Genomic DNA, 21,442 nt, shown 5'->3' on the forward strand with positions numbered 1-21,442 from the left:
ACAAGGGCTTCCAGGAGCTGAATTATGCACCCAATTGCCACATCCCATCCTTGCAGGATAACGGTATGTTGAAAAAAAACAAAACACACCTTTCTCTAAAGTGGGATACAATTACACTGCAATGTGTGAACATGACAATCTAGTACCACACAGATACGCTTCTGAAGCTGGCCTGGAGATCCCTGTTGCATGCCTATGTCATCATCAACCATGGAAGCCTGTTGCTAGGCAGACTCAAACTTTTAAAATAAAATAAGTAACTACGGCTAAAGGATGCTGCTAGTCTGGGGGCCAAACGCTGTAAATGTGTGGAGAGTTTACAAAACGCTTAAAATAATAGGGTTGCCCACCTCTCCGAAAAAATGCAACCATGCCAACAAAGTCTATTTTTGTCCCTGCTCAACAGTACAGTTTTTGACGACGCCCCTTTAACGCAAACACCACTAGTATTTTGTTTGGAAGGTAAAATGCGGCCTCTACTGTTCCAATCCATGTTTAAAACCCAGTCTGAAAGCATCTAGATGAGCCCCATGCTCTTCAGATGCTTTTGACTACAACTCCCATCAGCCCCAAAAGTATCTGGGGGGTGTACCAGGCTGAGAAAGACAGGTTTGAGGGGGAGGGGTCAAAGGACAGTAGTAGGGGATGAAGCTGACTGGGAAAAAGCAAGAGACCCTTTTATTCCAATGCGTTCATAGCCAGAGAGGCAAAATGGAAGATGCCACACAGCAGGAAAGCAACTCAAAGAGAAATTACGGGATAGCAGGAGACATTTGGGACATATCCCACCCAGCAAAGCAATCAAAGTTAGCAATGGGTCTGGGGTTTCATGGCCCCTGTCCAACCTTGCCAACTGCAGAGGACCGCAGATGCCAGTCTGAAAATAAATTCTTAGAAAAGGTAGCACATGTTCATTGTATACATACATATGTATATGTGACTATATATACACACACAGAGAGAGAGAGAGAGATGCAAATTTTGGCCAACTTTCAAAAGGAGTGAGGACATCCCCAAATTTTGTCTCTTGCTGCAATGGTTTACTGTGGAGTGCCAACAGGAATTGTGGGCCCCCGACTTTAATTTGTTCTGGAAAACTAAGAAAACGCCTGCTGCCCTTTAAACAAAGATTTCTTTAAAGGTTTTTTTTAAAATAAATAAATGGGAGAAGGACAGCAGATTCTGGGGAGCCAGGTCACCCTGTCAAATTGCCTTCCCAGAGACCATCAATTTAGTCGTTTTATAGCTAGCAAAATACGGTAACTCTTCTAGGACAGAGGTGGTGGGCAGGCTACAGGCTTGCAGACTCTGATTTGTTCTTTGCTAGAATCTTGAGGGCTAGCAACCGGAGTCAGGTAGAAAAAAATAATAAACTGCTGCCATATTTTGAAAAGCAAAAAAGAGGACACATTTGCCAACTTCTACTTTTAACTATGGATTGCTATGACGAAGTTTACACACCCATGAAAAAGAGGCCATATCCCGGAAAAAGAGGACATAGGGTAACATATAGCCTAAAACGTAAGGAATAAAGGTGCCCAGCGCAGGAATTTGTGATCCAAGCTCACAAGTCCTTTCATCAAGTGAAGTGCAGTGGAAAAGTTCCCCAAGCACAACATTTATGAGTTTATTTATTTAGCCGGATTTATATACTGCTTGGTCATCGAAACTTCTAAGCTGTTTACATTAAAATTCCAATTTCTAAGCTCAGTTAGGAACAATTGCAAATATAATATTAGACAAGCATGTCAGTTTCAACACATTTAGCTTTGTTTACTAAACACAAGCAAACCAGACCTGCTAAATTCAATCCCTGCCTAAGGCTGGGCATCAGAACATTTCCGCTGCAAAGTTATCTATGGATTCTACTATTCTATCCGAGGCAAAATAAATAAATAATAAATAAAATACTCTCCTTTGCACAGGAAAACGTTCCAATTCCAAATTCTCCGCGGCAAAATGGAAAGAATAATAATCCAATGCAAGTTGCTGTCATTCGCATAAAAAGCATTTCCGGAAATGTTTTTCCAGTTCAAAACCTTCCAAGAAAGTCTCACCTTCTACACGAAACCCACTATTTTTCAGTAGCCTAATTTAGGAGGTAGATAGCATGTGACCTGGCAGACCGACAGAGCGACATGGGGGCGGGGCGGGGTGAGATCTACAGCATCCTCTGATCTGAAGCAAGCAAGACCTAGCAATCATCTGGTTAAGTCCTGCCTTGAGGACCCTTACAGCCAAGGGGCCTCACAGTCAGGTCAGCAGATATACACACACATAAAGAAAGATGCAATACAAACCCATTTTAGCTCAGGCACTATGACCAGGCCTGGCACTAAAGCCCAGCACCCTTGGGCAGCTACTATGCCTCTCCTGCTCTCATAGGGCTGATTGCTCTCGCCCACTTTGCAGGAATTTTTTTATCGGGGCAAAGGAATTCAGCACTGAGTTTGGCAGTTTCCCACTCCAAAAATGAAGTGTGTCCGTACGACAATTTTATTACTGATCATTTACTTAAATCATTTCTGTCCATCTCTTCAGCCCCCAAAAGCTCTGAGAGTGACTTCACAAATGCAAAGCAATGTGTGCTCCATACTTAGAGCACTGCATTGCATGCAAGAGCCCTCAGGTTCAATCCCTGGTATTGGCAACCCCAGATCTACTTGGTGCCTCGCAAGACGAAATTAATCCGTTCCGCAAGTCTCTTTGTCTAGCAGTTTTTTCGTCTTGCGAAGCAACCCTATTGGCGGCTTAGCGCTATTAGCAGTTTAGCGGCTATTAAAGGCTTAGCGGCTATTAAAGGATTAGCGGCTAAAAGGCTATTAGCGGCTTAGAAAAAGGGGGGGAGCGAAAAAAAATCGGAACACTTGCAAGACGTTTTCGTCTTGCAAAGCAAGCCCATAGGGAAAATCGTCTTGCGAAGCAGCTCAAAAACGGAAAACCCTTTCATCTAGCGGGTTTTCCGTCTTGCGAGGCATTCGTCTTGCGGGGCACCACTGTATTAATCAAAATTTTTTACTGCCGTGTACTGGGAGACTGAACGCAGACCTGTTTGAGATCTTGACCTCCCAACTCTAAGGCTTAATACTGATGGACAAACCGGCAATCTATGTCCGAAAGAGTCGATCAGGTGGGGAAGCCACTACTTTTCAATAAACCTTGCATGCTTTTATTTTATATGCAATGTCGATAAAAAGTGGTTACAGGCCTCCGAGGACACACGGCAACTTGTGGAATGATACCTTTGTTTAAAAATGGAAATGACCTATAAGTGAAATGTAATTCAACAGACATTTGGTGCTTCTGTGCAAGGTGGGTAGTATTGTTGAATTTCAATAAGTGAGAACAGCTGGGAAAATAATCCACAATTTAATTTATTTATTTTTAAAAAGTGGGAGGGCTCAAACTGGGGACGAGATTGCCACTCACCCAGGTTCTAATCTTCCATGCTAACATCTACTAGCCACAATAACTGCACATAACCTCTAATTTGCGGAAATGTCCTTTAGAGGAAGGGCAGTAGATCAATGGTGGAACATCTGCAAAGGGCCCCCGGTCTCGTCCCCAAGAGCATCTCCAGGTAAGGTATGAGAATGACCCCTGCCTGACACCTTGGAGAGCTACTTGCCAAGTCAGTGCGGACCATACTGAGCTAGGATGGACCGGTGATCTGACTTCCACATAAGACATCTTCCTATGTTCTACATTCCAATGCAGTTACACCTCTCGAATACCAAGATACTTTGGGAAGAAACTATCCCCTTCCTACTCTGCTTGAGATCTCCTAGAAAGGCACCTCGCTTTGCCACCACGGGAAACAGAATCCCGATGGATTCCCAATCTCGGTTCCCCCTTGAGGTGTCCTGCATCCCAGCTCCCATCAGCCCCTTGTCAGTGTGGCCACCACTGAGGAACAATGGGAGCTGCAGACCCAAAAGATCTGCAGGGTAGCGGAAATGCTGGACAAGTGAGCTCCTGGTCTCAGCTGGCAATGCAACAGCATATCTGCCAGGACTAAGGAAGGTATTTTCGGCCCACAAGGCCAGGGGCCAAATGCCAGGGTGGGCAGAGGGAAAAGAAGGCCAGACAACACGTGCAATGCTTACATTTTAGCCATGCAAAAAGCTGCAAGTTTCTTCGTAGCCCATCTCTCTGTCCAGGCAAGCACAGAGGCCGTTAGCAGCGTCCCTGCCAGGCAAAAACACTTTGGAAGGGCATGAAACAGGGCACAGGGAGAGTCCTGGGGGGCAGATCAAGAGGTGTGGAGGGCCACATTTGGCCCATGGGCTGGACTGAGAGGAAGGACTGCTTTTGGGGGCCTGTTATACCAGGGAGAGGAGTCGTTTTCAAGGTTCACGCAGCCAGGGCAGGTCAGGGCCCCGCTGCAGCTCTGCAAAAAGGGAAGACATTAGCAGCGCCGTGGTTCGTACTCACAGGCTGGCCTCGGAAGCCCGGTGGCCGCAGCTGCCCGAGGAGACGTGAAGATGGTGCTCCAGGCTGGCGGGCGGCAGACGGTCCCCCGCTGGTGCAGGCAGGTACGAGCACCAGTGCCCAGGGCTGGCCTGGGGGTTTCACAGGCCTTCGCCAGCTCCTACCCAACTGTTGTTAAAACAAGCTAGGGCCCCATGTGGGACTGCTCTGCTTTTGAGGCCCCCTCTGTCTCGCCTTGCTGAAATAAAGAGAAATAAATAAGATGTTTTGTTTTCCCCCCACGCAGAAATGGCAGGTTCGCCGATGGGAAGGGATGCACTGGCAAACACTGCCCAACCCCTGGAGAGAGAACCAAGCTGAGCTTTTGAGCTGCGGCTGGTCCTGTAAGCCCCACATAGCTCAATGGAACCTCCAAGTCCAGGGGCCTCTCAAGCCCTGGGGAGCAGCAAATCGTGGAGGGGAATTCCATTTGGGACCACTCAGTACGGGCTATTTGCACCACCTTTCTCTAGTTTTGCAACTGAGTTGTTTTGACTGCAGGAAAAGACTTGATTGAAAATAGCGCTTGTGTGTATAGAACTGATGAAGAAAAAATGAATGGCGAAGGAGCCCACAGTCTTGGGTAGTGCCAATTTGAAAGGCAATGTGGTGTAGTGGTTAGAGGTCTGAGTGAAGGACTACGACCTGGGACAGACCAGGGTTCAAATTCCTCCACTTAGCCATGAAGCTCAACTTGGGGTCCTGTCACTGTCTCTCAGCCCAAGTTACCTCACAGGGTTGTGGGGTAAAGGCAAATAATTTTTTTTGTGGGGGAGGGAGAACTGTGTATGCCAGTTCAAGCTGCTTAGAGAAACAGTGAGATATAAAACAATACAGTGGTACCTTGGGTTACATACGCTTCAGGTTACAGACTCCGCTAACCCGGAAATATTACCTCGGGTTAAGAACTTTGCTTCAGAATGAGAACAAAAATTGTGCAGCAACGGCAGCGGAGGCCCCATTAGCTAAAGTGGTGCTTCAGGTTAAGAACAGTTTCAGGTTAAGAACGGACCTCCGGAACGAATTAAGTACATAACCAGAGGTACCACTGTATATAAATAAAACTTGGAGCTGGCACCTGGAATGGCAGGGCATCAGAAAAAATTATTGCTCAAAAATTTAAAAGACTAAGCACAAGATTGGAGAGCAACTGGAGAGGAAAAGCAGTGTGGGGGTGGCGCTTCTAAAAGGATTAAGTAACAAATTAAGCTCTCCTGTCACCTCTCTTGTAAAAGGGAGCCAATCCCTAGAGATTGAGCCTTGGCCTGGAACTACAAATGCTGCCAAACTTAGCTGTGGATGGCAGCCCTGGGCTGTATCCAACCAAATCCTACTTAGAAGGATTTCAATGAACCTAGGGCAGGAATGTCCATTCATTTCAGCGTGTCTACTCTGAGTAGGACTATCACTGGCTCTCCCACATTCCAGCGTGCTATATCATGTGTATTCATCAGGCTGCCAGTCTCAGAGGCCCCCCCAATACAATGTCAGAATAGGGTAACCAAAAGCATCAAAGGGAGATGGAGCGACTCCCCCATGAAGAAATGCTGTAGCACTTGGGACTTTTTAGGTTACAGAAAAGGCGAGTGAGAGGCAGGACGATATTGTATTTTAGTGTTCTGTTGGAAGCTGCCCAGAGTGGCTGGGTAAACCCAGTCACATGGGCGGGGAATTAATAATAATAATAATAATTAATAATAATAATAATACATTTATAAAATTAAATGTGGCATGGAGAGAGTGGATAGGGATTGGCCTGATCCAGCAGGCTCTTCTTAAGTTTGGATAATGCCGAAGCCGGCGCAACAGAGAATGTGCATCCTCAAAACATGTCAGAAATTTTTCTGCAACAAACTGGTGCTGCAGTTGCACACAAGTCTAGCCAACAGGTGCCCCAACAGGAAACCTGGAAGCAGGACCCAAGCACAAGAGCGCTCTTCCCTCCTGTATTCCGTGAACCTGCTGGATCAGGCCAATGGCCCATCTAGTCCAGCCTCCTGTTCTTACAGATGGCCCATTGGGAAGCTGGACATGAGTGAAACAGCACTCTGTCCCTCTGTGATTTCTAGAAACTGGTATTCAGAGGCATGCTGCCTCCGACTATGAATGCACAGCTTAGCCTTTCTGGCTAATAGGGTTGTTACTAATGAAAATGAACCCTAAACATTCAAGGAGGGGGGGGAAACACACACAGGGCTACAGTCCCAAGCTAGTGAAGCCCAGATTCTGGACTCTGCTTCTGGATCACTTGTACTGCATCAGGCATTCAAATAGCCACTGGCCTGGTAAAAATCAGCTCCATTTGGAGGAAACTTACAAAAACTGTTTTCTACTATCTCCTTTCCTTTCTTCTTAAAATTATATTGAATATACAACTCAAAGAGAGAATGAGCATAATGCAAACACAAGAAAATCTACCATTTGAGATCCGAAGTTGCATGAATCTATTTTCACCAATTCGATGAACAGTTTGTCAAGGTTATGGAAACTGCCGAATTGTAAACCCTGCAAAATAAATTATTTCTAAGGATAGAAAGGTTTTCCCTCTTCCAGCAGAAGCAAAGCTTTACTTTACCAGTGCCATATCATCCTAGTCCACAAGGAGCCCCCTAGAACCTAATGCAACATCTGGAATGTTCAACCAGCTAGCAGGTCTTTTCCTTCTAGCTACAAATCACTGAGATAGATAGGTCTGGGCACGTGCGTGAGTCATTTTTAAGGTCTCAAACTGCACAGCTGCCTTCGGTTCCAGATGTTGGCACAGATCCAACCTGCCTGTAATAACATCTCCATCCATCAGCATCTTCCTATTCTTTGAGATCTGCTGGTGTCCCCGCTTTGCATGATTTAAAACCAGGTGGGGTTCAAGCAGAGCTCTCTTGGTGGTGGCACCACAGCTGCGGAACCTGCTTCCCAGGGAGGCCACACACAGCTTCCACCGCATCTGAGGCTGCACCTTTGTAACTCCCTCCCAGTAGAGCTGTGCTGGGAGGCAACTCTCCAAGCTTTATGGAAGCTCCTTCATTGGCTTTCCCCTGAATGATATTCTGTCCCACTGACTGGATGGAGGCTGGACTATGGTGGTGCTATCTGTGTTCTGAGTCTGCTCTTATTTTCCTTCTGTTTTATTCTTAGGATTCCTTCCTGGTTTCAGTTACGCTAATTTTTCTTTTTATTTGTCTTTATTGTGATGAGATGCTTCAGGTGGTCTTCCCCCAGAGAAGGAACATATATTTAAAAATAAATAAATGCAAATAAATAAATAAAGCAAGCATCCGCATTCTAAACTGCACGGGGCTTTAAATTTTAGCGTGCACACCTTGAGTTTGGTGGCATATTGGCAGCCAGGTAGAACTCCTTTAGAACTGGTGTGATACGTCCCTGGCAAGCAGACCTGCTTAACAACCTATCTGCTGATTTTTGCCCTGGCTGCAGCTTCCGAGCCAAGCAGACAGCATTGCAAAAGTCCAACTTTGCAGTTCCCAGAGAATGGAGCAAGTAGTTAAACAATGGCATGTGCTGCCCGAGCTGCGTCACCAATTTAGGCGGCTTCAAAGGCGTGGAGGCAGGTTTCAGAGAAATTAAGGGAGGGGGAAAAAGGCTGTCAATGGTGACTGTAAGCTTCCAGCAGGAGCAGCCTATCTGATCCACCAGAATTAGGAGAATTACTCTGAAAGGCCCACAAGCCACCTCAGTTTACCCTGCTGAGGAACAGGTGGGCGAGCCTGGCGTAAAAATAGCTGATGAGGCACTAGGTGGCAAAATGTATGTTCGCAGGGAATGCCAAAAGGCAGCCTATGGGTTGTTCCCTAGAGACTTCCTGTGCTCTCTTCTGAACCCTTCCAGTGACTTGGGCTTGATAGGGAAGCCCATCAGTCGGTTGCTAAGCAACCACTCCGTCTGTTAACTCACCCTAGGCCAAAGATGAGGAACCTGAAGCACTCCAGATCCCATCACCTCTAGCCGTTGGTCCTGCCCTCTGGCGCTGATGGCAGCTGGAGGCCTACCACATCTGGAAGAAGCCCTCACAGGCTCCCACCTCTGTGTCAGGCTGCTGAGGTGGCTGCCTCAGGCAAATCGGCTGGGATGTCAAGTAGTCAGCCCTTTGATTAATTAATTGCTGCCAGAGACAGGATTTCTGGGATTTTTCTGCCAGGTGTCTAAATAAACTCAATCTGCTCTGGGTACAAAGCACTTTGGGTGATGCCATAACTCAGAGTAGGCCCACTGCAATCGGGGAACTTTAGGTCACATCCACACCATTCCTTTAAAGCATAAGGATGCCACTTTGACCAATTCCTGGAGTTCCCTGGGAAGGACTGTTAAACCACAACCACAAAATAACCTGCAACCATAAAAATAAGATGGGTCCTAAAAATATTTGGTTTGCTTGAACAATGACTTATGGCCATTACAGAAGAGATGTGAAAGGCCCTCTCTCTTTTCCTTCCTACTATATGGCACCCCAAATATCCTCATGTCACCCCATCTATTTCTTCATCCTTCCAATTAAATGTCACTTTGCTGCATGATGCGCTGAAGAGGCCAACTTCTTTTCATTCCAAGCCTTGAAATGAACCCTGAAAAGCAGCTTGCCTCTTCAGCATGTGCCAGGAAAATCGCAATAGGACCCATGGTTTCTAGGAAGGCCTTAGAGCCTACCAGAAACTGCACAGTGGGCCACTTTTAGCCCCAAACCCAACATTTTAAGAGAAACTACTCATTAGCAGGGAAACAACAGGGTTCCCAAACTTATATCCCCCCCCCAAAAAATTTTAATGCATGGGTAGGCAAGATTTACTGAATGGGAGATGGGTGCTTAACTCAGATGTTGAGAAAGTTGATGCAAGTCTTAAATCTGCTTTTAGTCTTGTTATTTCAACTTTCTGAATATCTTAAATTCTTGCCACCAGTTTGTTTTTTTTAGTGATAATTTTATTCTTTCATCTTTTCTGTAAACTGCTTTGAGGTTTTTCTAAAACAAAATTGAGCAGCTGAATATCAGATACTAGAGACTAGCAACATTTAACTATTCTTCCCTGGTCTGTATGATTTATGCCGGAATAACTTGCAGCTAACTAAACGTTTGAGCTGGAAATATGACCCTGCAATTATTATTATTCATTTATTGTTTTGTTTATTGTTTATTAATTTACTGTTTGTTTATTATTTATTAATTGAATTGAGTTGATTATTTATTTATTAAATTGAGTTGCCAAAGGCAACTCAAAGCAACTTCCAACCAAATAAACAAACAAAACCCCACAGATACATTAAAACCAAAACAAACAAACAAATTAAACTAATACATTAAAAATACATTTAAAAACATTCTCCCACACTCTAAAAGGCCAGACTTATAGAAGACCGAAGGCCTGGCTAAAGAGGAAAGTTTTTGCCTGTTGCCTAATTTATGTAACAAGAGCCTCCCCAGGGAGAGTATTCCTCAAATGAGGAGCCACCACCGAAAAGGCCCCTTCTCGTGTTGCCACTACCCGGATCTCCCATGGAAGGGCCACACGAAAGAGGGGGCTCAGATGACGTATGCAAGACCTGGTTTGGTTCATGTGGAAAGAGGTTGTCCTTAAGCTTCTTAACTGCTCCCAATCCTGCTCCTTAATTCTACAGCTGAGAATTAGCTGCTTTTGAATCTGTACACCAGGGATGGGGAGCCTGAATGCCTTCTGCATGTGCCTCCCTGGACTCCCAACTCCAATCAGTCCAGTCAGCAATGGCCAGTGAGCTGCAGAAGAGGCACCCTACAGCAAGCCAACACCTAAACCTCAGCCCCAACCGCAATACAGAGAGGATAATACCAGCCAGCCTTACAGGGCATTCATGTACCTAAAACTCCAGTATGCTGCAAACCCGCTAAGCATCATCATCACATTATTATCTCTATATATTGGGAGAGGGGCTCAAGCTTCAAACTTCATGAAAAGCAACGAAGTGGTTTGTTTTGAAACCAGCCCATAGCTACGCTCCCAAGGAGAGCGCATCAACGCAGACAGTTGTGTGGATCTGCGACATAGAATATTAGATGGGCGACAGGTGAGCCTGTTGGAATTTGGCTTCAGCAAGGCGGGCGAACAGATGCGGACCTGGGATCACAACCTTGATCAGCCAGGCAGCACAACTGCAATGCTACACAGAATTATACCCATGAAACTTCCATGAACTCAGAGGAGCTCACTTCGGACCACATTGCTCTAACTTGTAGGAGGACACATTTGAGGACAAGCCCACCGGAAGCTGGAACTACATCGCTGGAAGGAACCACAAAGGTCATCTAGGCCAAACTCCTGCAATGCAGGAATCACAGCTGAAGAATCCCTGACTGAAGGTCACCCAACTTTGGCTTAAGAACTTCAAATGAAGGCGAGTCCACCACTTTCTGAGGGAGTCTGTTCTGCTTGTTGAACACACCAGAAAGTTCTTCCTCATGTTTAGTCAGAATCTCCTTTCTCGTCATTTGAATCGACTGGTTTGGTTCCCACCCTCTGGGGCAGCAGAAAACAATACTGCTCCATTTTTGATGTGACAGCCCTTCAGAGATTTGAAGATGACCATCATATCACCTGTCGGTCTTCTCCAGGCTAAATATGCGTTCTTTAACGTCTAAACAGAAATGCAAACCATCTCCCAAGGTCTTGCCATTTAAACTGCGACCATGAATTAGGAGCATGGGAACCGGCGTATATATGGAGCCAGACAACTGGTTCACTTGGCTTAGTGTCTACACCAATTTCCAGTCGCTCTCCAGGATTTGAGGCAGGCGACAATCACAGCCCAATTTAGGGACGCCATTTGGGGACTGAACCCAGGGGCTTCTGCATAAAAAAGCAGATGCTCTACCTTTTGAGTATCTCCTCCATTATTTTCCTTATTCTTCCACCAGCTCTACACCAGCCTTCTCCAATCTGCTGCCCACCATATATTGTTGAACTCTTGCCACCACCAGCCAGCATGGCCAAATGGTCAGGGATGACAGGTACTGTGGCCCCAGATTTTTCAAAGGCTGGCACAGACTGGTCTATAGTAATTGGTAGTAAAACTTGAAAGCCTCATTATCATCTCATCTATCTGCCAGAACCAGGAGGGTTCATCTGTTAACCCTGGCACTCCAGCAGACATCAGCGCTCTGAGGAAAAAAAGCCCAGAGCTGAGTTCTTCCCACTATTCCTGCTCCACTAAATATATGATCAAAGGGAGATCATCTGCTGATCCACCTTGTATGAGCAGCAAGGGAACCATGCAAGTGTCACATGCAGCTTTAAAAACTCAAGATATAGTATCTAATCGCCAATGGCATCTTAAACCTAGGTTATGGTCATCACAACAGAATGTCCAGGCACCATTTTTCTCCATTGATGTTTGTGGTTGTTGTTATAATTATTATTATTACAGTGGTGCCTCGCAAGACGAAAAGAATCTGTTCTGTGATTCTCTTCGTCTAGCGGTTTTTTCGTCTTGCGAAGCAAGCCCATTGACAGATTAGCGGATTAGCGCTATTAGCGGCTTATCTGCTGATCGGATCAGCTGATAAGCGGCTTAGCGGCTTAGAAAAAGGGGGGGGGAGGAAAAAACCCCAGCAGGAACTCGCAAGACATTGTCGTCTTGCGAAGCAAGCCCATAGGAAATTCGTTTTGCGAAGCACCTCCAAAACAGAAAACTCTTTCGTCTAGCAAGTTTTCCGTCTTGCGAGGCATTCGTCTTTCAGGGCACCACTGTAATTTCATTTCTATATCGCTTTATATTTTAATGAACAGCTCTCAAAAACACCTTCAAATCAAACGATGCAGAGTAAAACAAATCCAAGCTTCAAGGAAAACATTCCAGATCCTTCTCTAAGTGACCTTTTGCTTTCCTCAGTCACCAACCTGGCCCCCCCCCCCCGAGAGCTCTACATGGTCGCAAGTGGACCTGCGCCTGAGGCAAAACGCACCTGGCTAATTTCAAACACTGGTTGCTCCCCCCCCAAACCAAGATCCCCAACGAGGTTCTGGTCAGCCAAGATGTGGGCGAAGGGCCCTGAACCATGACCACTACCCCTCCTCCAGAGGGTGAAATGGCTGCTAGCCACAAGAGCTATCTTCATGGCTGGAGGCAGTAATGCTTCTGACTACCAGTTGCTGGAAGCCACAGGAGGGGAGAGTGCGCTTGTGCATGGGACCTGCTTGTGGGTTTCTGCACCTGAATGGCCACTGTTTGAAGTGGATGTTGGACTAGATGGGCCACTGGCCTGATCCACTAGAGCTCTCCTCATGTTCTTATGTTTAAATGAAAGGAACAAACGTCTCCGGCTGGCCCACATGTGCTCGGTCAACAACAACCGTCCTGTACAAGAATGATGCCGGAGCTGTTTCCTCAACTGGGAGCAAGAACCTCTGGCTCTCATGCGCAACCCAGTCGCCCTTTCCCACAAGCCTGTCTCCCGTGAGTTCGGTTTAATGGCCGTATTCGGCGTGGCAATGCGCTGCCATTTACTCCATTTGCCCTCATCAACTGGCGGTTTTAGTTCACACCATCAACCGTCCTAAGCATCTCCCACCAGGAAGGGGAACGCACAAGAAGCATTTCCCTCAAAATAAGTTGCTTTGCCAAGGCCTCTCTGCTGGAGGAGGGGAACCAAGTGCCCTTTCCCACAGAATCTTCCAGCAAGAGGCAAGACAAAAGGCTCCACCGAAGCCTTGGTTGCTGGTCACTTTCTGGAGGGGAGGGGGTGTGTTTGGCCCCATGGACCATTTTTGTGAGGGAAAAGAGGATGGGTGGGGTGTGGAGGTTCTCCATGAGGGAGCCCATCTGGGTCAATTTAGGAACAAGAGAAATAACAGCAAGCACACAGCATGCAAACCAAACATTTCTTGGCTTTTCTACCAGTGTTATACCGGTAAATGGTGTAAAAATTAAGCGTTGCACTGAACATCAGGTCCTTCATTCATTTCCCTACAAATATATCCACGACCAGGATTAGGCCCAATTTGTTCACGAACGCATCGTTTGATACAGAAGGCCCTCATTCTTCCCGCACCCCAAAACCAGTTTTTCTAAGAATTACGAACCCAGGAGTCTACTTCTGTGCTTCTGCATGAGTCACTGTTTGGGATGCGACTCCTCACTGGAAGCCTGAGGTGGTTACCAATGCAGAGATGCAACAGCCAGCCTCCTTTAGAGTGTTGGTGATTTTGGTTTCCAGTATACACTGGGAATGATCCCCTCACACCAAATTATGAGACTTTGTAGAGTTGCCCATCCCCAGGAAGCAAGGCCTGAGTTGTAAATAATGCAGAGACACAACGAGCATCCTCCTCCCTGGGGATTCTCATTCTTAGCAGCACATTACCGGTTCTCCTGCAGTAGACACTTTGGGAATTGCTAGGGTATTCTTTTGGCTTCTCCCCATAATCACATAACTTTAAGCATCAGGTCTGTATTTGTTCATGAATACGTGGTCTGAAACCACAGCTCCTAAACATGAAGGAGGGCCCAGTTCTCAGAGATGGAGCCCCCTTCCCCAAAATACAACAGCAACATGAACACAGCCAAATGAACACAGAACAGGAAATACCAAGCCAATTCCTCTTGGGGTAAGGAGTCCAGTATTATCGAAAAGAGCTCTGTGTGACCCGAAAGCTTGCAAACTCATACAGCAACGTTAGCCGGCCTTGCTTGAGGAAGAGCCAAAACCACATCATCTCTATCACCGAGTCTTACCTGACCTTCTAAGTTCCTATTCTCTGCCACCGACAAAAGTAACCAATGTCTTAAGATGCCAAATGGATCAACTACATGCACACACCAGGGCTGTCTGAACCCCTCTTTCAGCAATGTCCAGTCCAGGATGGCCCAAAAACTTGTGTGCCGCCTCTCAAGAATGTCTCCACCTCTTCTAAGGCCTCTCTGCCGGCCCGCTTCAAGAACAGCCACCCAATCCAACCTAACCCAAGCCGACATTTGGGGGTGGGTGGGTCAAATTGTGGCATTTTGGGTAGAAAGTCTCCAAAAGGCAAACTGCAAAAATTATAACTGAACAAAAGGACGTGGAGTTATGCCTCACAGATCCATGCACAGTGCACCATTCCACTGGAGGAGCAATAAATGAAATTTTAAAAACCAGCACATTTCCCAACCACTGTAGCCACCTCCCCACTACCGTCCAAAAATAAATCCATGCTTGTCTTAGGATACATTGCTTCTTCTTTTTTAAGTCCAATGGCAAATGAGCCCACACAAGATTCGGCCACCAAACATCTTAAAATTTAAGTCTAGACCAAACACCACATATACAGGGAGACAAATGCACATGGAGACATTAAATAGAAATATACGCACATACATATAAAAGCTTATGTTTCTCTGAAACTGTACAGACCTTTCTCTACCGAACTGCAAAAGTGGGGTAGGGGGGTGGGGAGAGAGAGACAGGATCTCCAACATTTTTTTTTAAGCTGCAGATTCCACACCAGGAGAAAATACCACATTCCAATTCAAACAGCTAATTTCCAAACTATTCCTCAGCAAACGTGGCATTTGCAAAAGCTGTTTTAAGAAAGCGAGCACAATACCCCATTAAAAGAAAAGGCATGTAGAAAAAAGAAAAGAACCAACAAATTCAGTTACAACCCACCCCCCATTCCTTAAATATTCCAAAAGGGGAAAAAAGGAAAGAAAACTGTACAACTCCGAGTAACTTGGGAGAGAGGGGGTGTCCTTTTTTATGCAATATTTTCATAGCCAACTTTCGCATAAGTTAACTTCAGTTCTAAAAAAAAATAAACAAACAGCCATTTCTTTTTTTCCCCCTCTCCCCTTAAATAAAAGTGCAATCGACACGCAATTCACAGTGCAAGAAGCAAAAACAACAGTGCAACATCCCAGACTCACACACACAAAAGCAAAGCAAGATTGCAACAACGCCAACCCCGCTCCCCCCCAAAAGCACAAAACCCCAGAACAAAGCAAAACACCCCTTTTCAGGTGCCCCCGGTTCCCCCCTGGGCTGCCTCTCCAACACTCTCAAGACAGTTTTTTTTTTATTATTATTAAAATTTGCAGACAAAAGGGGAAACAAAAATGGCAGCCTCGCTTATTTTTAAAACAGAAACGGGGACGCCATATTCTGCAGATCTGCAAAAAAGGGAGAAATCGGAAGCTTCGCCTGGACTCCGAGAGGGGAAGAAGAGAGGAGGAAAAAAAAAATTTCAGGCAGCCGCAAAACTAGAAAGTCGGAGGGGGGAAAAACGGGAGGAAAAAAAAAAATTAAGCTCCTTTTTGCCCTCGCCTTTATTTGCATTAAATCATTGTTGGCCGGAGGTCTTTTTGCACCAAAAGGGGTGTTTTGTTTTATTTATTTATTTAACGTATTATTCTTAATAATCTTTCCCTCTTTTGAATAGCCCGGCTTTTATTTATTTAAAAAAAAAGACACTTCCTATACCAATACACATGCTCCGCTTGCAAATTGCAACCCAAGCCAGAGATCCGTCTGCAAAGGAAGAAAATGGGCACCCCCGTTTCGCTTCCTCTTCCTCGCCTCCTCCTCCTCCTCCATCTCCACCCGCCCAACCTTTAGTTACGTCGGGGGGGGGCGGAATAAGGAGGAGGAGGAGACGACCGGCGAAAGGGGGGGGACACACACCGGGAAGACAGTGCCCCCCCGCACGATCTCCGGTGCAGACCTGCTGCAAATGCGCGCATCGAATTTGCAAACGCACCCTCTCCCCCCCCTTTGCAATCTTAGCCTGAAACTGACATGCATTTGCAGAAAGCCACAGAAGGAGAGGGGGAAAAGCATGCGGCGTTGCTACTGAGCTGCAACATTTGCAATCTAGCCCCTTCTCTCCCCCCCACTCCACAAATTTAACCCCACCACCCTCCAACCTCGCCAATCCTTGCTTGGAGCTGGCCTGGGAGAGCGCGTCCGCCTCTCTGCCCTTTCCTCCATAATAACAGAACACAGTAATCGGAAGAATACACACCTTCGATTGCAGAGGTTTTGGCAAACGTGGGGCGCTTTTAATGCAAATAGACATGAGGCGAGAGTATAAATATCTAGAGATAAAGACGGGTAATAATAGAGCCACTCAAGTCTTATCAGGAGGGGGGGCAAAAAGGAGTGGGGTTTTTTTTAACACTCCCCCCCTCCAAAAAAAAAAAAGGATAACACTCCCTACCAGGGCGATCTTGGGAAGTTCAGTCTCTATAGCTTGGGTTTTTTTTTCCTCCCCCCCCCTCCCCGCCGAGTGCTTATAAAGCTCAGTTCAAATCTTCCGGGTCGGCCTGGAGTTCACTTCTGGTTTTTGCAACAACCCAAGCCAGCCAGCCGGAGGGTTGCTTTCTATGAGGTCCGAGCGAGCAGCAGAAGGGTTTTTCCTCTTGCGACCGATTCTTCCTTCCGCCTCCAAAAATAAAATGCTTTTTTAAAGAAAACTTGCTTTTTAAAAAAACAACAACAGAAAACCTCCCTATTCTTTTTGATCGTGTTATTTTCTTTTCCCCTTTTTCCTGCAATCTTTTTTTTTCTTTCTTCCTTGGTAGTTGTGTGCTAAAAGATTCACTTCTTGCGAGAGAGTTTCCAAAAGGGGCAGATCCAGGAGAGGCGAGGGAAATGGGGGAGGGAGTTTTGGAAAAGAAAACATTGGGGTGGGGTGCAGAGGGGGTTTGGTGGGTGGCGGAGGGGGGGTGTCTTGTGGGTTTGGCTGGCTGCAGAATGTGCCCAGACATTGCTTGCTAGGCACAGAACAAGAGATGGGCTGGCTTACGAGCCTGTTTCCTCCACCCACTGATTTTTATTTTATTTAAAAAGCAGATTCCTAATCATCTCTCCCCCTCCCCAAACACAACCCCCAGCACCAAAGTTGCCTTAGGCAACTTTGAATTTCCAATATAAATTCATAGGCACCTCCCTCGCAGGGGAAAATAAATTAAAGGGTGTGCTGGTTAATTCAGGAAGGCCCGTGGCCCTGGAATCCCTCTTTATCTGGGAGCAAGCAGCACCGCAAAATCAAAAGCACGGAACTGTAGAGTTGAAAGGAGTCCCCAGGGGTCATCTAGTCCAACCCGCTGCAAATGCAGGAATCACACCTTTGAGTTGCTTTTGTTTCTAATAATATGCAAAGGCTACTGCTTGTCTAGCCAGGCTTCTACTCTGGATTTGGGGTAGATGGGAGGTAAATCCTGAACTCAGGACCAGGTCATGTGATGGGTGACATCTGCAGCTCCACAGGGTGTCTGGCTCTGCTGTCCCCTAAAGAGCACTTTGCTCTGTAAGTGTGCCTACCCCGGATGAATGTTGTTTCGTCTAGATTAATATACAGTACCTCCTTTGATTCACAAGATCTCAGGGTGCCTCACAGGATTAAAAATACAAAGTAAAAAACCAGTAAATAAAGCAAAAGCAGAAACAGTAACCCCTGTCCCACAAACACATTTTTAAATAATGTAGAATATTTAATTGGCCTTACAAAAAACACACACAACAGAAATACAAAATATAAATTAACATATAACACTTAAGAACAATTTAAAACAACCTCAGCCTTCCCAAATACCGTATTTTTCGCTCTATAACACGCACCCGACCATAACACGCACGTAGTTTTTAGAGGAGGAAAATCCGTAGGCATGCCACCCGTAGGCATTTCCTCCATAACACGCACAGACATTTCCTCTTACTTTCTAGGAGGAAAAAAGTGAGTGTTATGGTGCAAAAAATACGGTAATTCAGTTTTTTCTGCCAGATGTTCTTGCTGTCAGCTGAGACTTAAGAATAAAATTGCCAGGCTGTTAATTTTGGAAATAATACGTCCCCTCTTGCCCCCCCATGCTATGCCCCTGTTGGGAAGACCGTTCCATAGAGAGGGAGCCACCACTAACAAGGCCCTTTTGTTAAAACTCCAGCTGTCATCAGCCTCAGCCAGCATGCCCAATAGACAAGGATGATAGGAGATTTAGTCCAAGACCTGGGGGACACCAAATTGGGATTATACACAACCTCCATCAGCTGTATTTCACCTCTTCCTGCTTTGTATGGGTCATTTCAAAATGGCAACAAGTGTCACTGGCTTCTATGAGTGGGATCCTCTCACCTCTCTGGGTCCAGAAGTGGAATTGGGTGGGGTGGGGGACACCCAATGAGGACTGGCCCATTTAATTATTAGGTGTAGTGGTTAGCGTGTTGGACTAGGACCTGGGAGACGAGGTTCGAGTCCCTACTCAGCAATGAAGTTCACCAGGTGACCCTGGGACAATCACTGCCTGTCAGCCTAACCTACTGCACAGGGTTGTTGAGTTCCTTGAGCTCCTTATAGGAAAGACAGGACATAAGCAAGCAAGCAAATAATAAGAGAGCTCAATGAATGCCACCACCTTGAGCTGGCACCCAATTCATGCTCTACGTTCTCAACAGCCCTGCAAGGTAGGCCAGCATTATCATCCCCATGTAGCTGACGAGAGATCAATGTCTTGCACAGGAGTGCCTTGCAGGTGTCATTGGGCTCCAGCTCTCATCAGCCCCAGAGTTGACTAACCCTGGTTCTTACCTCAAGGCTTCCCTAATCAGTTTGGAGCTGGGCCGAGTTTTGAACCCAGGACTTAAGTTCTTAGCTGCTGCTGCTACCTCACCAAGGAAGACTGCTGCTTCATTTGCCCCACACGCAGATGTGGAAGAGAAAACATCTCAGCACGTGCTTCTGCTCTGCCCGTAATTACGCATCAGCGCACTCTATTTGTGCTGATAAATTGCCATATGACTACAGTAATGCACCATAAATCAGTGTTTCCCAACCTTTTTTGGGCAAAGGCACACTTGTTTCATGAAAAAAATCTCGAGGCACACCACCATGCCAGATGGGGAAAGGTCACTTTTTACTTATGTAAAAAGAAATAAAAAAATAGTAACAGCATAGAAGGTAATGGTTAGGCTAGCATCCCTCTTCCAAATATGCTAGGTTTTTATTTGCAGGGACTGTTCTACATGGGAAAGCATTCAGCACTGTCATTCTCCCATCTGCCATCTGAATTGGTACTATTCTGGGTCAACTTACTCTGCTGCATGTGTAGATGAAAATGGCACCAAGTGTGGGGGAGGGGGCAGAACAGGTTTCAGATACAGGATATTAAGCATACATGTACTTCAGATTGAACTGGTTGCTTGCTTTGCAAGTTTTCATTTCCCAAATGACTGCCTTGGCAAGCGCAATACCTACCAGGCTCAACGCCGTTCTCGCGCTACCGCTTCCCGCGCTCTCAAGGACCCGGGAGGAGGAAGGCGTGAAGGCAATCCCAAAGGTGCGAAAACCTTGCGCATGCGCAGGCCTTCCGCCTGCGACAGCCCAGTAGGCCGGCCGAAGCGAGCGGCGATGGGATGTGGGAGGGAGCTCGCTCGCCGCCCCGCGTGTGCCTATGTGGGGCACGTTACAGCCCCGTGACGTCAGCGCCACGCAGGCAGCCAGGCAGGCAGACGGCGAGAGCCCCGCGCTGGGCGGCCTCTCCTCGCCGCTGCCGCCCGCCTCTCGCCGCCCGACTCGCCCGCCTCCCTCCCACGGCACACCAGGCAACGTCTCGCGGCACACTAGTGTGCCGCGGAACACTGGTTGGGAAACACTGCCATAAATTAATCCCAGGACAGGGAGTGAGAGAGAGTGACCAGACAAGCTTTACAAGCTCATCCCAGAGACCTCTGCCAAAAGAACAAGAAGGGACCAGGCTGGGAATGGGTGGTATCTCTCCGCCCGTCTCTCACCTAGGCTCAGAGTCAGACCAGTTGCAGGCGACAGCAGCCTCGCTGGATAGATCATTGGCTTCGTACCAATCAGCTCATTCTCCATAATGGAGAAACCCATGTTCAGGTTTGAAAACAATGTCTATCTCACTGTAGTCTCCATCTTCTTACAGCTTCAGCTCACTCTAGCAGCAACCTCAGGTGATAAAGCAACAATAGGGCTGCTGCTAAAATGGACCCCCCTGAGAAACAAGAGGGAACGATCCACACACACAAACAGCTCAATGAGCACTGGGTGTTCTCAGTACCCAGAGAGTGCTAGCTGTCAGCTGGAAAAGGAAAACAATCAGCAGGATGGAACGGTATCTGGGAAATGGGCATGGCCAGCCGGCTGGCTGGCTCCCTGGAGTATTATTGTCAGGAGGTGAAAATATACTGCAGCAATTCATCATGCCTTGGGGCACATCCACATCACATATTTATAGCAGCACCATGGCATTTTAACCAGTCGTGGCTTTCCCCAAAGAATTCTAGGAGCTGTAGTTTTGTTAAGGGTGCTGAGAGTTGCTGGGAGAAATCTCATTTCCCTCCGAGAGCTACAATTCTCAGAGAGGTTTAACTAGGGTTGCTATATTTCAATAAGTAAGAACCAGGACACCCCAAAAATTGTGTCCGGGTGGGAATTCTAGCTCTGTGAGATGAATAAGGGTTTCCCCACAACTCTCAGTAAATACCCTTGACTGTTAAAGTAGTGTAAGAGTGTGGCCAGTTTTCTCTTCCCTTTGTCCTTCATTTGGTTTTGGAAAAGCTTTGTCCCAACATTTTGCTGAAAGCTTTTTCCTACTTAGCTGGGTGCTTTGTTCCTAATTCCCCCTCTGCAATAGTCTGGCTTGTGCCGAGCCAAAAGTCAGGAGGATAGGTGTTCTTTGGATTTTGGATTGACTCTCTCTGTATGTGATCATCCCATAACCCGGTAGCGGCCATTCAAAAGCAGCTGGGCAAGTTCTAGCTTAGCATTGGAAAAGAGCTACTAATTTAATAATGGATGCTTGGTTGGAATGAGTCCTCATGGAAAACTGTCAAAGCAATTTGAAGTTTTCTTTTCATTTTTTTTAACCCACAAAGGTCAAGGATGTTTTTGAGAAAACATGGCCTGTGTTTATTCAATACACTAGAAAGGGCAATGCAACCATGAAACCACCAGCAGCTCATGGTAGCCTCTCAAACCACCTATTCAGATGAGAAAAACAA

General features: G+C 46.5%; 1 protein-coding gene across 10 annotated transcripts in view; it reads right to left on the minus strand.

Moving 5' to 3' along the window:
- Window positions 1-16,714, minus strand: part of ZNF362 (zinc finger protein 362) — a 30,704-nt gene extending 13,990 nt beyond the window's left edge. Inside the window, exons 1-2 of one of the 10 annotated variants that reach the window (XM_082233418.1) lie at window positions 16,449-16,616; window positions 4,435-4,669 (exon numbers count right to left, since the gene is read on the minus strand). Coding sequence is in view for 3 of the 10 variants with exons in the window: in XM_082233412.1 (XP_082089538.1) it covers window positions 7,790-7,986 (197 nt within the window). In the remaining 7 variants the exon portion in view is untranslated. The other 9 variants (XM_082233417.1, XM_082233416.1, XM_082233419.1 and 6 more) reach the window with 9 other exon arrangements.
- Between the last annotated feature and the right edge of the window lie 4,728 nt (window positions 16,715-21,442).

Source organism: Podarcis vaucheri (assembly GCF_965113315.1).
Source record: "Podarcis vaucheri genome assembly, chromosome: 7".
NCBI lineage: Eukaryota > Metazoa > Chordata > Lepidosauria > Squamata > Lacertidae > Podarcis > Podarcis vaucheri.